This window comes from Panthera uncia (assembly GCF_023721935.1).
Source record: "Panthera uncia isolate 11264 chromosome A1 unlocalized genomic scaffold, Puncia_PCG_1.0 HiC_scaffold_17, whole genome shotgun sequence".
In the NCBI taxonomy this organism is placed as follows: Eukaryota; Metazoa; Chordata; class Mammalia; order Carnivora; family Felidae; genus Panthera; species Panthera uncia.
This window is the reverse complement of record NW_026057577.1, coordinates 21,748,146-21,766,152: the sequence shown is the minus strand read 5'-3', so window position 1 is coordinate 21,766,152 and position 18,007 is coordinate 21,748,146. Positions and strand designations below refer to the sequence as shown.

General features: G+C 37.5%; 1 protein-coding gene across 2 annotated transcripts in view; it reads right to left on the bottom strand.

Annotated features, from left to right (window-relative positions):
• The window catches only part of CCDC192 (coiled-coil domain containing 192), a 205,565-nt gene that overhangs the window by 168,847 nt on the left and 18,711 nt on the right, over nucleotides 1-18,007 (bottom strand). For both annotated transcript variants that reach the window (XM_049648457.1, XM_049648458.1), the window contains exon 3: nucleotides 2,053-2,160. In XM_049648457.1, coding sequence (XP_049504414.1) covers nucleotides 2,053-2,160 — 108 coding nt within the window. The remainder of the gene's footprint in view (nucleotides 1-2,052; nucleotides 2,161-18,007) is intronic.

The window sequence follows — 18,007 nt, the reverse complement described above, 5'->3', positions numbered from 1 at the left end:
GTGCCCTCTTTTCATTAGCCATCAAAATCTCTTCCAGGTTTGGAGGCTCTTGTCCATCATTATATTCTTTATAACTCATAATTTTGCTACAGTTTGAGACTTGTTTTTGTTTGTTTTAGAAGCAAGACCCATTGGCAAGCCAGGGTTATGGCATGTGGCTGACATAGAAACCTTTCCAAATGGGTCTGGGCCTAAGGCAACACCCTTTCATTAACTGACGCAAGTTTTTACATCAACCACGCTTAGTAAATAATAAACACATCCCTAAGGAAGAGATGCACTTTTTCGGTAAATTGGAAAAAGAAATGGAGGCCATCTGTGTGTGTCATTACATTATATGCTAATTATACTTTTTGTAATATTTAACACAAGCACCATCTACCCTAGTCTCTCCAAAAAATCTTATTTATTTATTTATTTATTTATTTATTTATTTATTTTATTTATTTTGAGAGAGAAAAAAGAAAGAATGAGAGAAAGAGAGAATGTGTGCATGCGGGCGCATGAGCAGGGGAGGGGCAGAGAGAGAGGGAAAGAATCCCAAGCAGGCTCTGCACTGTCAGCGAGGAGCCTGATGTGGGGCTCGAACTCCCAAACTGTGTGATCATGACCTGAGCCGAAACCAAGAGTCAGACGCTTAACCTACTGAGCCACCCAGGTGCCCCTCCACAAAAATTCTTATAAAATTCTGATGTAAGCAAACTTTGCTAGACAGACACAAAAAAAAACTGGAAACTTCTTCAAAAGTTTCTAAAAATATATAACAAAATGTATCAATTCACAATAAATCGATAAATGTTTATAACATTTCTGTCCTTTTTCCTCCACTCACTATCTCCGGGAGTGACTTTGCTCTCAGGGGCCAAACCCCACTGCCCAGGGGGAGAGGCAACAATTAACATTGTGGTTTGTGCTGTGCACTACACTGTTTACAAAGTATAATATTGGGAAACGGGCCAGTCCCTGATCTGAGCTTTGCTGATTCCCACAGTCACCGTGTCTGACCTGAGAGCCCTGCTAGGTCATCTCTAGAGCGTCGAGTACAGCCCACTACTGGTTGGGCTCCACCGCTTCTGTGAGTTTTAAAGACCCAAGAGGGAAGCCAAATCTCTGTGTCCTCCAACAATTTGAGAAAATTGTTCCTCTGTGCTCCCTGGAGGTTTTATCTGACCTCTGGACTTATCTGATGTTTGCAATGCAAATACGCTTCACTGATTCAGGAGAGCTACTTGCTTAAAGATGGCTTGACTAACTCCTGGGCTAGGGTGAATGGAAATCAAAATATAAATGTAAAAGGAGTTTTAAAGGCCGGAAAGATCCATGAAGACTGAAGTAATTATTGTTATACCTAAAATGAATGAAGCCCTCTGTGTGCGTGTGTTCGTGTGTGTATGCATGCATGTATGTGCCTCAATAGGGGCAGAGGTCAAAACACAGACTTATTTAGGGGCGCCTGGGTGGCTCTGTCGGTTAAGCATCCGACTTCAGCTCAGGTCATGAACTCCCAATTCGTGAGTTCGAGCCCCGCGTCGGGCTCTGTGCTGACAGCTCGGAGCCTGGAGCCTGCTTCGGATTCTGTGTCTCCCTCTCTCTCTGGCCCTCCCCTGCTCACACTCTTTCTCTTTCTCTCTCAGATACAAAATAAAACACAAAAAAATTTTTTAACAGATTTATTTATTTGTTTATTTACTTTGAGTATAGTTGACACACAATGTTCCATTAGTTTCAGGTGTACAACATAGTGATTCACCATCTCTATACATTATGCTGTGCTCACTATAAGTATGGCTAGCTTCTGTCACCATACCACACTAATACCATATCACTGACTTTCTTTCCTATGCTGTGCCTTTTCTTTCCATGACTTATTTGTTCTATAACCGGAAGCTTGTACCATTTTGCAGCAACCCCCCCCCCCAACTTTATTTTGGGAATTAACAGTTTGTTCTGCTTCTGTTTTTTTGTTTTTTTTTTAAACAAGCATTTAGATTTACACTTGTTCTCCTGCACCCTTAAGGAACATACATGTCCAGTGTGAACGACAGGTATTACCTGTTCAGATAAGGTTTTAGCCTTTTCTTCTGCTTCCTTCAGGCAAATCTCCAAGGCCTCAAGTTGTGCCAAAGTAAACGCCATCTGTCCGGTTTCCAGGGACTCTTTCTTTAAAACAATAATCAAATATTATTTTGTGATACGGATAGCTTCCTGAGTGCATCTCAAACAACTTTAAGGGCTAAGGATAGAGTTAATAAACTCACACAAATCATCTCTTTTTCTTCAACACAGTAATTTAAAAGAGTGAAATGTTATAAAAACAACGGTCTTACTCAAGAGTTTAGTGTCTAAAAGGAGGGTAAAAAAAAATGCATATTAAATTATGACAATGAACAGCTTTAGAAAGTTAGACTAAAATTATCCACACTGGAGTTTGGTTAGTTTGCAGCTTTTTTTTTTTCTTGATACAAACAGAACTTTCCTTCAAGAGGCTAAGACCAAAATTTCACATTCCGAGTGAGACATGTCACCTAGAGTGCCTCTATTTTTAGCATTCACCTCTCCTAAGGAATAGAACCGTGTGAACTCAGAGAAACCTGCTTCCTCTGATTGCCACCTTCCCATCCCAAGGTTCATTCAAGCAAAGATACCACAGGGTTTGGAATCGGCTCATTCTTGCCCACAATATGGCTAATAGGACTCAAGTAGTCAGAGATATATGTAGACTTTGCCTCTCCAAGTTGTTCTGAAGTTGCTCTTTCTCATCCACAAGCAGAGAGTATACACAATTGGTAAGAAAGTATCAGTCACAGGCCCTTCCCAGACAAGAGCACTTCCTAACTACTCTGCCTATCCCAACAATTAATAATTACACAGCAATATGAAACCTTGAAAGGGGAGACCTCATATGTGCTAAGATTGTGACCTTCCTTGTGAATTCCTTATGAATGTGCAGGCTCCTCTAACTGCTTCCAATTAACCCCATAAAAAGAAAGAACTGTGTTCTTTTTTTTTTTTTTTTTTTTTTTGGCTGGTGCTTTGTATTTTTCCTTTGGTCTAGGATCCCACCATTTTTATACGTGTGTGCATTTCCTAATGATACAATAGAGCCATCTGGTGGTAAATGGAACCAGCCATAAAGATCCTACAATTGTTCATACAGTACTTTCAACCCTAGGACCCTGCCATGGGCCTTTGATAAAATGAAACTCCATAGGATGCAGGGCAAAGAAATGATGCTATGTTCCAAAACAGCCTGGTTCCTAGATCACACACGGCTGCATAATCCCCCTCTCACACACCCCCTGCACCAATTAGACTTTGGGGGATGAACATCTTGGGCTAGAACAATGATATTTGGAATGAATCATTGATCCTCAGCATCCCATAATGATTCCAATACATTTCAAAAGTCAGTCCAGAAAAAAAATCTTAAAAAATTACCCTCAAAACAATATTCTTATATATCTACACCTGTAGATAATTCATGCTGTGAAACATTTTATGCAGAAAGGGGAAATTTCAAGAGGCCCAAATATTCCAAAAAGATTGGGATTTCCAGATCTAGTTTCCATTTCCAGGGAAACTCTTCCTAACGTTTGATCTCAAAAGGTAGTTTCTTAAATTTTTTGTGAGTAGATCAAGTAAGATCAAACTAATCTGTTTCTCTGGGTCTTTCTCTCCAAACATCCCAAATTTCCCTAGCCAAAAAGGACAATCATTTCCAGTAAGATAAAAGCATTGTAAGTCAAGGCCAAATGAAACAGAATTGATTGAAGACTGTTATTAAGTATCATAGGACTTTTTATGCAGATAGATTTAAGAAATTGCCATGTGTTGTGAAGTAGGGACAGTCCTGAGCAAACTGTGAAGAAGGCAGTCTATCGTCTGCATCCGTACTCCAGTGTAAGCTGTCACTCTCCTGCCTTCCTGTTCTCCTTCCCCCTTAAGGGAAAGAGCCATAAGTGTATCTACACAGAGGTAAAAATGGTTTATATAAAGGTAAGCAGTCTTTAATGGAAGGCAACCCCCACTTACCAAACAAAGGAATACAAATTCAATCAAGAATAATTTCAGGAATAAGCACATACGTAGGGTTAGATGTTTTATAGGTGTGTGTGTCATTTCAAGGACCCTAAAGAAGGTAGGTGTCATTAGTCCTTATCCTAGTTTTGCAGGATACAAGGGCAGAAGACCAGCAGATGAGATTTCTACCATTAAGTTTATTCTTCAGGCACTTCTAGGCACACCCCATCTAAAGCCATTTGTGTTTATTATGAACGCAATCTGTCTTGGTAGTTAAAGTAATTGATGAGTGAATTATACAAGTCAAAAGTCTGTTAAATGCTGTCACATGTATGATTTATACAGGTGTTTGGGTTTTGAACCTGTCTGTGGATTTTCAAGTGGTAAATTCCAGCAATTCAATGGGAGTTCCATTTTTTAACTTCTGCTTTTTGCCTTAAAAATGTCTACCTAAATATCAAACCAGTCATTTCAGTACATGGAACTAAGATAAACCAAGATGATTTAACTAAAAGAATGGGACAGATTAAAAATCCAGTAAAAAGTCACCTGGGTGGCTCAGTCGGTTAAGCGTCTGACTTCGGCTCTGGTCATGATCTCACGGTCCCTGAGTTCAAGCCCCGCGTCAGGCTCTGTGCTGACAGCCCTGAGCCTGGAGCCTGCTTCAGATTCTCTGTCTCCCTCTCTCTTGGCCCCTCCCCTGCCCATGCTCTGTCTCTCTGTCTCTGAAAAATGAATAAACTTAAAAAAAATTTTTAAATAAAAAATAAATTTAAAAATCCAGTAAACTGTGATTACAGTAAAGACACTAGAGCATTATGCATGTGTATTCAAGTTAACAGTCTTCTAGTTGACAAATCTTATACAAAATTATAGCAGTCAATTCTTGTTTAGTTGTAGAGTTTCCTCACTTGAGGATCTAGAGGAAAATCTATTCTTTTTTTTCTACTTTAAATTTTCTCCATGTCACTAAACCATCTCAGTATCTTTTCATCATCCCCTTCCTTACTTTTAAGTACGTCAGTATTTCTTTATCTTCGGATGACCTCCCTCTTCTTCCTCAGCCATACACACTCCTTCCCCTCCTCAGGACTGGTTCAAGGTCTCTGACCCAAATCCTTCCCCTGCCTCTGAATCCATGTGCAATATATAGAAAGGCCCATGCCTGCAGAAACCAGACTAAACAGCACTAAGCATTTAGTAGGAGCCCAGTAAGTAGTCATTGATGAAGCCGCAGCAGGCAAAGTTGATGGTTACACCAGAGGGGCAGCCCTCTCTGCTAACAGTGGCTTCTTTGGGGAATATTCTCCATGTATCTGGTCTGGGACGCTGACAGGGATCAGAGCACTGGGGAAATTTTGTTTGCCAAAGGCCAGGTACAAGCTAGGGTAGCAGAATGCAAGGAGATGGCCACGGAATTGGATGATGGTTTTTGTGCAGACTAAATATGGTAAAGCAGGTAACTTAGACAGATGAAACGCTCACTTAATGTTATTATTGGTCATTCCACCGCCCCAACTCCTTTAAAGAGAAGCATGTGCTATTAAAACTTTCTAGCTTATTTTTAAACCCTAATAAAGAGAATGTCCTCAGAGAGACACTTAAGTAAGAGTAAATGATGGAATGATAACAGTGGGAAATTCAAGTATGTGACAAGAACAAAGGTAATAGGTTAAATATGTGCATGTGTGTTTATTTAAAAGTAACATGGCTGATTAAAGGTGTGATTATAGCAAATAGCACTTTCACAGAAGAGCTTTTTGACATGGGTCCAGTTAAGACGATTAAATATTTCCAGCAGTCTAAAAGTTGTAATGTCCAGGGTTCCAACAGTAGCCTCTCCTCAGTGACGCAGTAACTTCATGCCCGATAAAACATGCTTTCAACACATTTCGCAGTGGTCAAGCTTCAGCTTCTATTTACTACTGCTTTCCCGCCTGCTTAACAGGCACTGGAGGCTCTAAACTTCTTTACCCTTCTACAACCTGCTTGTATCTCTCATGCTGATGAAACATTTTCCCTAGGCTCCCACCTCAGCCCCTTACTCTGGACAGTTTATGTCCTCCCTACCCCCATCTTCGGTGATCAGCATTCATTTTACAGTGGAAATTTCATCATCCTTGTGTCCTTTTGTGCTTAGCTTTTGCAATAGTTTCTTAGTCTCATTTGCCAATTTCTACTTAAGCAGCAATTTAAAAAACTCAGTTTTTCCTGATTCCAATCCATTCTAATGGAAACAATATTCCTCTGTTTTGGAGTTGCTGAAATAGTCTGCTAATATGAGGTTTTTTTATTTAAAACTTGAATAAACTACAGTTATTGCCAAAGTCCAGTGAAAAGATGGTTCCAGAAAGTGCCTATCAGTATGACTGGGAAGAAAATAGCCATCGGGAGGATGACAGATGAGCACTGACTAAGAACAACACTGTTTGTAATCTGGAAGGCCATATTCTGGACCTGACCATGTGACCTGAGCTGTGTGACATCTGGGCTTTACTTCTTGGGGCCTCAGTTTTTCATTTTTAAATGAAAAATGTGTTGGGCACATCTCAGCAGGAAACAAAGTCATTCCAAAGGAGCGATTAAGGGGAGTTTAATGAAGGGACTATTTACAAACATGTGGGCACAGTTAAGGGCATGAAGAAAGAAAGACACTCCCAAGAAGTGCCAAAGACTACCTTTGCCTCATCTTGACCTGAAGGGAGTCAAGAGCCTGAAGAGATAATAGCAGAGTATTATTAGAGAAGCTAGAAAGAGAGCTTGAGCAGGGGGCCATGTCTATGAGCTGATGGCCTGGGTAGAGAAATAGAACCACAGCCAACCTGTGCTTAGTCATAATGGTAGATGGACCAGTGGAATAAATAGCCTGACCTCCCCTTCTCTCACCCTGTGCTCTTCTCTATCTCCATTGGGCTGAGTCTACCATAAAACCAGAGGGCAAGAGCTCCGGAACGACAAGTTCAGAGAGACCAGCTTCCCCAGAAAAGAGCAGAGTGGGGGGAGGGTGGAGAGTAGATCTGGAAGTGGAAACGAAGAAACCTCAGACCACATGAGTTTAATTGTATTAGCGCTTCCCAAATGCTAGTCCATTGATCAGTATTGGTTTGTGATAACATTTCCACCAGGAGCAAGAAAAAGACGGAAGTAAAATTCTTTAAAAAAATATGAATTTTTCATGAAGCCAAATGTATTCCATTTAAAGAACTGTCCTTTATTCTGAGATTTTGATCATTCTATATATTTTGGTGTTAAGAGCATGTTTCTTTAACAAATGATGGTGATAATATATGGAAATTATTCTTTTAGTGTTTTTTTCTTCAGAAAAATTGAAAAGTTGGCAGTGCTATGAGAACTAATCCCAATTATGTTGGCGGTGGAAATTTGTGTGGGTTTAGGAAATCTAAAAGTATAGAGACCCTCTGTCTAAGTCATCTTTGTTAAATTATGAATTGAATGTTTTATAAGGCAGCCTTTCCTGAACTTTGGTCTCTGAATTCCCCAGGTCTAAGTCCAACATGGACCTGTACGGTCTATCACGTTGCCATCGCAAAGTTCCAGGATACTACTTTTCTAGAAAAAAACCACATTTCTAAAGGTCAACCTTTCTTCCTGTGTAAGGTTTCACTACTTTTTCACTTCTATAGCATCACTGATAGAAAAAAGAATAAAAGAAGAGGGATTCAAAAGGAATTGTTGACTCAGATATTAACTTATAAAAAGTCTGTTGCCCTGGAGGTTAAAGAGAAATGACCATGTGACATTTGATAGCTTCATAAATAACTAAATAATGGCTTACCTGAAACTCTTAACAAGCTAAAGGTGTCATTTTAGTTCAGTTCAAAGCATTTCAATTCATTACATTCAAGAAATATTTATTAAAGACTCACTATTTGCTGGATACTATGCTAAACAATGGAGAAACTGGTAGTAACAAGACCGACAGGATTAATACCTTCACCAGATTTCTTAAGCTTAGAATTTCTCTCCAATACAAAAATCGAATGATTTTAGTTTTAGTGTAAAAATCAAAGAATGTCAAAAGTTTGGTAGTTAATTCAATATTTTTATGCTCACTCATAATATACAGTTCTTTGCTTTGGGGACTTGCTCGTTTCTCTTTGATGAGGACTCTGATAGATGTTAGAAGGAGGTGAGTGGCAGTCCTAACCTTTTTCAAAGATTCTAGATCCATCAGAAATCACATTGCTTTATAGCTTCTTACCATCAGAGGAGAAAAGGTCCCTAGTAAACAGTGTATCTATCATTGTTTAAGGGAAAATTAGCCAGAAAGCAGGGACTGGGTATGAGGATACCTAAATTTGGGTTCATATTATGTTACAGAATTTGTTCTGTGACCTCCACCATTTTGATTTTATGGGACAATTTCTTAGAAATGAGAGCATCACAAACCTCTTTTAGAACCTAATAATATCTATGAATTCTCTTATTAGAAAGAAAAGTGTACATGCATGTTTTGCATGCATGTGCACGCAAACACACACACACACACACACACACACACACACAGCACACATGACCACCATTTTGCATGTAATTGTAGACTGTTGAAGCCACATTCTCAATGCTATCCCTATAGCCCAAATTAGGGATTCCTTGTTTAGGAATTGATTTATATTCCAGCTACCTTTAATTTTTATTCAAAAATAAAATACCAAATTTTAATGAATGAGAATATCACTGTGTTCTTGCTGCCTCTACTGTACATCACACAGGTGAATAAAAAAATAATCTTTTTTTTTATGGGGCGCCTGGGTGGCTCAGTCGGTTAAGCAGCCGACTTCGGCTCAGGTCATGATCTCGCCATCCGTGAGTTCGAGCCCCGCATCGGGCTCTGTGCTGACAGCTCAGAGCCTGGAGCCTGTTTCAGATTCTGTGTCTCCCTCTCTCTGACCCTCCCCCGTTCATGCTCTGTCTCTCCCTGTCTCAAAAATAAACATTAAAAAAAAAATTTAAAAAAAATAATAATCTTTTTTTCCCTAGGGCTAGGGAAATGCCCCAAACTCAAAACCTAGTTTCTCTTTCTGAAAGGTAGAGTAGGAAGCATACCTTCCCCGGAAGGCCTGGTTCTGGCAACTGCCGACTCACAGCAGCCACTGTTCACCCATCCTACCGAACATTTTAAGTTTAATAATGACATCGTACTTCACTCACAATAAAAAATTTTAAAGAACATAGGTAATTTGCTATAAAAACAGATTTCGATTTCTTTAAAAAAATGAGTGAGAGAAAAATAGAGACTTATTTAATGGATATAGAGTTTCAGCTTTGCAAAGTGAAAACGTTCTGGAGACTGGTTGCACAAAAGTCTCAACATGCTTTGCACTACTGCCCTGCACACTTTACACATCATTAAAATGGTCCGTTTTATGTCATACATATTTTACCACAGTTAAAAATAACTTAGTATAAAACAAATGTATAAACAGATAAATAATGGAGTAAAGAAATTAGTTGATGTTAAAAGTGGTTCAAGTGCTGTTTACCTACTTCACAGGATTGTTGGGAGAACAAAATGAAAAAATTTGGATGTTTATTTCTTTAAGAAAAAATGCTCAGAGGATACTGTTTGTTTCTAAATAAAATTTTTGTTAAGTGGGACATGATACAAATACCTTTCCCAACAGTAAAGATAGTGTTTTGAATCATTGAGTCTTTCTGTGACAGGATTATTTAATTTTTTCGCACATCAGATGTAGGTTTAGACTTTGAGTACTTTGAAATATTAACCAACAACGTTTTCATGTCCCCACTCTATCCCAGTGTTTTAGGAAATGCACTTGCATTTTCCGGTTAGGATTTTTGGGTTAGCTTATAGGAGAGGTGATAGCCTTTTACTGCCCAAGTTAATTGTGGCTTTTCACACTGTTTGGTGAATAAATTATTGCTATACCATGTAAAACAAACAACAACTGTCTCACAATTGAAAGTGTTGGGTGTGAAGGTAGTTTTTTTTCCACCAGTGAATTTTAGGTTCTAAATAAGTAAACTTTAAAAAAAATTCAAGAAATGTAACTGTAATGATCAGAACTTCAGTACTCTAATGATATTGTTCCAGAACCTAGCTAGAAAATCCTCAGCTGAACTTGATGTTCCATGAGAAACCTTTTCCATGAGAAGCCTTCCCCTGCCCCCAACATTTGTACACACTCCTCTCTTTACCAAGATCTAAAGGAGAAATGTCTCACGGATCCTTTTAGATCAGATAAAAGTTCAGTAACAGTTTCCATAGTACATTCCAACATGATAAGGTAAGCAGAGGACAGATGGGAGAGCTCTCTTTTGCTGTGAATTTCCACTTCTTTTAAGGCCTCTCAGTCAAAATATGACTAAGGAGCATGGCCAGAATATCTAAGAAGAGGGCACAGCATGGCCAACATTAGCTACCCAGTAGGCTCCAGCTTCCTCATCTATGAAATGAGAAGACCATTATAGCTAATTCATCTTGCACCCTGAGGTAGCCATTTATCGTGCTGTCTCGATGGCCTAGTGTCCTTCTGTTTTTGGAAAATTTCCCATCTCACGAATCCCATCTCTCCAAAGTGTAAAAGCCAGGAACGCCCTCCCAAACATCCTTTGCATCTAAGATGTAGGCGTGTGACTTAGGCTCCACCAATTAGACGCATCAGCCTGAGCCTTCAACGTAGAGGAGAGTGGTATGAAAAAGGTGCCAAATAGAACAGAATCTGGACAGGTAGACATGGTCATCCTGTTTTCAGAGGCTGAGGTGACAGAAGACTTAGAAGTAATATCTCATATTCAGGGGAAACGACAGGTGAGGTGGGGCCTGTGCCCAGTGGCAGCAATAGTAGGTACCTCAGCAGAATCTGGTGTGATTAACTGACCGTGGTTTCCACACCTATTTCTCTGACTCTCCTGGACAACCTGTTGAAATACCTAATATCCTTCAGTAATTCATTTTCCACTTAACACTAACTAGAATGGATTTTGTTGATTTGAGATGTGGATCTGACTGATTATTACTTACCGTGCGCATGACTTTAAGTGAGCAAGTTAATCATTCTGAGCCTCCATTTCCTCATCCATAAAAGTGGAGAAAATGATAACTTGGTGGAGGCTGCTGTGATAATTAAATGTGGTAATTCAGAAAAATACTTAGTGTAACCCCTGAGCCATAGAAGAACGTTTTTTCAAAAATCTTCCCCTTTTTAATCTCTGGGTTTTGTTTTGTTTTGTTTTGTTTGTTTGTTTGTTTTTATGTTTCTCTTGTGTAGCTTCTGGGAGCTTACAGCCTAGGTAAGATGCTGAGGTTTGATTATGAAGGCCAGAAAGTCTTAGAAACTTGACTGGTCTTCCTATTATATGACTGTACCTAGCCTGATTACTCCTCACTAGAAAAAATAAGTCAGTATGCATACTGTAAGAGCAAAAATTCAAAATGTAGTAGAAGAAGGCTCAGCCTCTATACCCTCTTCCACCTGCTAAAGCAGGTTTTTACTTGGCTGTCTCCATTTCTTCCCTTTTTTGACTTTCTTGCTAGCCTTTTCTCTTTTGAGATGAAAAGCAGAGAGAAGAAGAGCAAGAATGTGGACTAGGACTATGCAAAAAAGTTTTCCAAGGATTATTTTTAAGTTTATCTTTTGTAGTAATCTCTACACCCAATGTAGGTCTTGAACTCATAACCCAAGATCAGGAGTCACATGCTCTTTTGACTGAGCCAGCCCAGGCACCCCTCAAGGAATTTTGGGGGCAAAAACTTAATACAAGCTGTCTTGTGAGATAGAAACTTACGGAAAAAGAAAGATTTAAAAAATATATTTATCTGTGAAATTTCTCCATATATACTAATATACTAATTAATGCAATTTCATTTTCAATATACCATCAGAGTTCATTAGACCCAATAGTAGTTTTGAGTTTCTTTTTTTGAGCTCTTCTATTCTTAAAAAAATCTATACTTCATGGTTTTTATCCTATTTTAGAGATTTTTACAAAGAACAAAGGGAATATGTACATTAATTTTTAAAATAATAAAACTCATTATATCTGGCAATTATCAACACATCCACTGGAGCCTTTTATAAAGCTAACATATATTGTGTGATCTTAGTGATCTTGTTTTTCCTGAATTTTAAACATATTGCTACTGAATCATTGTGGGAGTTATTTTTTATCATCATTTATCAATTATTTCCAACTATGGTTTAAAAAAAGAAAAGGCTAAAAAAGGAAGCCAAAGAATTGTGGAATTAACTGGAGGTACAATGCAATGGTAGAATTAATAATCATCCTTCAATTTCTTACTGTGATGCCCAAATCATGGCATCATCTCTCAAGGTATAAAAGGGGAGATGCTATTTCTCTATTTTTGGCTTTCAACTAAACATGGTTGAGAATGCTGAATTTTTCATTTTCCATTCATAATGCCCAAACAAAAGAAAATTGACAGAGGAGTGCATTTCCTAGTTCTGAGACAAGTTAGAAGATGAAATAAAGAGCGGCACTCTTGATCAGCACTGTCCATTGCGCTAGCTACTAACACTATGTGGTTTTTGAGTACTTGAAAAGCAGTTAGTTTGAAATGAGATGTGAGTGTGAAATATACCTAAGACTTTGAAGACCCAGCCCAATATATGAGAATGTAAGATATCTCAATACATTTTTTAAATAATTTTTTAATGTTCATTTATTTTTGAGAGACAGAAAGAGAGCAGGGTAGCGGCATGGAGAGAAGGAGACACAGAATCCCAAGCAGGCTTCAAGCCATCAGCACTGAACCAGACGCGGGGCTTGAACTCACAAACGGTGAGATCATGACCCGAGTCGAAGTTGTACGCTTAACTGACTGAGCCACCCAGGTGCCCCTAGTAATATAGTTTTTAATTGAGTACATGTTAAAATGACGGTATTTTGGATATGTTAGGTTAAATGAAATATTACTAAAATTTACTTTCACCTATTTAAGTTTTTAATGTAGCCCTTAGAAAATGTAAAATACATAGATAACTTGCACTATATTTCTATTGGACAGTATAGCTCTGGACACTAATGTTAACAATGTAATTAATCATGTAAGTGAAATAGACTGTACATTGTCCGATCGTGACTTCGTGACTTCTAGAGACTCAGATGAACATCCTCAAACTCATGAATCAGTGAACGATAAACCACATTTCTAAGGACAAAATAGGAAATAGAGTATTCTCATAAAAGACAGTAATATCACACAATGTCTTGTGACAACTGGACTTTCCTTTTTTGTTAAGAGGATGTGTAACCATATTTTTCTTCTATGATTTTTACATACCAAAATTTTTTCTAGATAACAAAGGTATTGACTATGTTCCAATTTTTATCAAAAATTTTAATGAGTTTTTAAAGTATTCCTTTATTCTTCAGTAAATTATTCAAAAAATGACTTTAGGGGCACCTGGGTGGCTCAGTCAGTTGGGCCTCAGATTTCGGTTCAGGTCATGATCTCTCAGTTGGTGAGTTTGAACTCAGGATCTGTGCTGACAGTTCAAAGCCTGGAGCCTGCTTCAGATTCTGTGTCTCCCTCTCTCTCTGCCCCTCCCTAGCTTGTACTCTGTCTCTCTCTCTCTCAAAAAGTAAATAAATATTAAAAAATGACTTTAAAAGTAAAAAAATTTAGTTGGGTTTATTTGATCCAGATGGTAAATGATGATGACTATTTTCCTTGTATACTAAAGGTTAGGAACCTGAATAATTTGAAAGTTACCTTGTGGGTACTAGACTGCTTCTTTTAAACCACAAATTAGTTTTGAGATTGGACCATTTGGATCTCAGCATTACATGTTAAGTAGTCACAAAGAAAGTTATTATGGGAGGATTTTTTCTGGATTTTCAGAGACATGATCATCAGAAAAGAATGTCAGAACACATCTGAAAGCAAAAATCCCAAATGCTGTTTTATTCAGAAGGAGAAAAATTAATAGGATTCAGAATATAGTCACCGTGGACCTAGATATTTCTATTTTAAGGAAGATTCCAAGTAGAAATAGCCCCTAGGGAAAGCGGGCTGTTCTAGAATTTATAGCATTTTCCTTAGGCATTTGAGGGAAGCAAAACAGAGCTTACTCCTTTCCAAAGAATGTTTCTGAACCACATTTAGTTTAAAAATATCATACAATTTAATTTTCCTTTGCATTAAGTGTATGATTCAGGAACATTTTCTTCCCTGAGTGAAAAAGAAACTATATGTCCAGTTATTCAATAACAAACACATGAGAATCTTTCACATATTTATTGAGCTCCTTTTATGTAGAACCCAGAGCTCAATCCCAAGGGATAAAGATGAGTTAATCAAATTCCCTCCTGCAGGAGCTCACCATGTGATAGAGGGTGAGAAAAGGAGGAGAGAGAAAGTAGAGTTCAATTTTATGGAATAAGAAAGAAGAAAGGAGAAAAGACATGTATTGAGATCATTTCTGCCATGGATTTTTTATATATTATGTTCTAAAACTTCAGACATTAGAAAAGGTATAAAAGTAAAGTGAAAATTATCTAGATTCTTACAACCCAGAGATTGCTGCATGTTGTGGATTGAAAGTGTCCCCTGCCCAAATTCATAAGTGGAAGTACTCACTTCCAGTGTGATAGTGTTAATAGGTGGGGCCTGTGGGAAGTCAAAGGATTTAGACATAGTCATCAGGGTGAAGTCCTCATGATGGGATTAGTCTCTTTAAAAGAAGAAAGCAGAATACTCTGTCCCTCTTGTACCTTTTCTCTCTCCCTCTCCTCTCCTTCCTTCCCTTCTCTCCCCCTGCCCTCTTCCCTCTCCCCACCCCAACAGTAGGAGAATACAGCCACGAGGCCATGATCTCCAAAGCCAGGATCTAACCATGCTGGCACCTGTCTCTGACTTCTCAGCCTCCACAACAGTGAGATGAATGTTGTTTAAGCCACCCAGCCTGTGGTATTTTGTTATGACAGCCCAAGCAGATGAAGACCACATTTGGCACATTCCTTTCCTTTTTTTTTTTTTTTTTTTTTTTGGTGCATTACTTTCTGGACTTGTGTGTATACCTGTAATATGCACAATGTGTAAAATATCGATTCACACTATACACGGTTAGACATGGTTAATTTGGAATCTTTTGCAATTAACACTATGTCCTAGGTATAATCTATACTTGAACAATGATAGATGTTATATTCCATATATTTTTTAAGTAAGCTCTACAGCCAACATGTGGCTTGAACTCACGACCCTGTAAACAAGAGTCACATGCTCTATTGACTGAGCCAGCCAGGTGCCCCCATATTCCATAATTTCTAATTTTAAAAAGACCACGTATTTCAAGGTCACAATAAATTTTACTGTGTGCATATAGTTTTCCCTGCTATTAGAGAACCCTGTACTAAGCATATTTATACATCTTTATGGATTTGTTTTTTATTTTCTTAATATAACTGATAGAAGTGGTACTGGATTTTAAGAAGTATATACTTGATACATATTTCTGATTACATCTCCAAAATTAACACTCCCCCCAAGAGTATATGAGAATCATAGTCTTCTTACAACTTTGCCAATAATGACATCTTCAATACTTTTTATGAGGTTTAATTGACATATGATATTATATTAGTTTCATGTGTACAATAAAGTGATTTGACATTTATATACATTGTCAGCTGGTCAGCACAATAAATCTAGTCACCATCTGTCACCTTACAAAGTTAATACAATGTTATTGACTGTATTCCCCATGCTGTACATTACATCCCCATAACTTATCTATTTTGTAACTGGAATCTCGTACTTATTAATCTTCTTCACCCATTTTACCTACCACCCAGCCCTCATCCCCTATGGCAACCACCAATCTGTTCTCTTTATCTACGAGTCTGGGTCCTGTTTTGATTGTTTTTTGGGTCCCATAGATAAGTGAAATCAAATGGTACTTGTCTTTCTCTGCCTGACTTACTTCACTTAGAATAATGGTCTTGAGATCCATCCACGTTGCCCAAATGGCAAGATTTCATTCTTTTTAATGGCTCAGTAATATTCCATTGGGTATATGTACCACATTTTCTTTATCCATTCATCTGTTGATAGACACTTAGGTTGTTTCCATATCTTGGCTGTTACAAATAATGCTGCATTGAACATGGAGGTGGTTTATATCTTTTTGATTTAGTGTTTTCATTTTCTGTGGATAGATACCCAATAGCGGAATTGTTGGATCATATGGCACCTCTGTTTGTAATTTTTTTTAAGACCTTCATACTATTTTCTATAGTGGCCACACCTATTTACGTTCCCATACACAGAGCACAAGAGTTCCCTTTTCTCCCCATCCTCTGCAACAGATGTTTTTATCTTTTTTATAATAACTATTCTAACAGGTATTAGATGATATTGCATTGTGGTTTTGATTTGCATTTCCCTGATGATTAATGATCATCATGTGCCTATTGGGCGTTTCTGTTCTTCTTTGGAGAAATATTTATTCACGTTCTCTGTCCATTTATTAATCAGTTATTTTGTAATTGAGTCTTATGAGTTCTTTACATATTTTGGATATTAAAACCTTATCAGATACACACTTCACAAATATCTTTTCCTCCTCAGTAGGTTGCCTTTTTATTTTGTCTTCTTGTGCAGATTTCTAGTTTGATGTAATCCCGTTTATTTATTTTTTGCTTTTATTTCCTTTGCCTTTGGAGTCAGATCCCCAAAAAATCACTAAGAATGATAGCAAGGAGCTTACCCGCTTTATTTCTCCTAGAAGTTTTGAGGTTTTAGGACTTAGATTTAAATGTTTAATCTACCTTGAGTTGATTTTTGTATTTTGTGTAAGATAAGAGCCCAGTTTCATTCTTTTGCATATAACTGTCCACTTTTCCCAATACCATATATTGAAGAGACTGTCTTTTCCCCATTTTATATTCTGGCTTCTTTGTTATAAATAAACTAACCATATTTATATGGATTATTTCAGGGCTTGCTATTCTGTTCCATTCATCTCTGTGTCTGTTTTTATGCCATTACCATACTGTTTTGATTACTGTGTTTTTGTGGAACAGTGTAAAATCAGGGAGCATAATACCTCCAGCTTTGTTCTGCTTTCTTAATATGGTTTTGGCCTTTTGGGGTCTTTTGTGGTTCCATACAAATTTTAGAATTTTTTGTTCTAGTTCTGTGAAAAAAGTCATTGTAATTTTGATTGCATTGAATCTATAGATTGCTTTGAGTAGTAGGAACATTTTAACAATATTAATTCTTCCAATCCGTGAGCGTGAAATATGTCCATTTTTTTGTGTCATATTCAATTTTTCATCAGTGTCTTACAGCTTTTAGTGTAAAAATCTTTCACTTCTTTGGTTAAATTTATTCCTAGCTATTTTACTCTTTTTGATATGATTGTAAATCAGATTGTTTTCTTGATTTCTCTGTCTGATAGTTCATTATTAGTATGTAGAAATGCAGCACATTTCTATGTATTAACTTGGTATCCTGCAACTTTACTAAATTCATTTACTGGTTCTAACAGTTTTTTGGTTGACTCTTTGGGTGTATCATGTCATCCACAAATAGTTTTACTTAGTCCTTTTCAATCTGCATAGCTTTTATTTCTTTTTTGTGCCTTATTATTGTGGCTAAGACTTTCAATATTCTGTGAGTAACTTTGGGAATGTGGCCATCCTTGTCTTGTTCCTAATCTTAAAGGAAAAGCTTTCAGCTTTTTACTGTTGAGTATGATGTGAGCTATGGGTTTGTCATAAATGACCTTTATTATGTTAAGGTACATTCTCCATATCCACTTCATAGAGAATTTTATCATAAATGAATGTTGAATTTTGTCAAATGCTTTTTCTGCATCTATTGAGATGATCATATGATTTTTATCTTTCATTTTGTTATCTTTTATTCAAATTGGTTTGTGGATTGGAACCATTCTTGCATCCCTAGCTAGAATAAATCTCACTTGATTATGATGTATGATACTTTTAATGTATTGCTGAATTTGTTTTGCTAAAA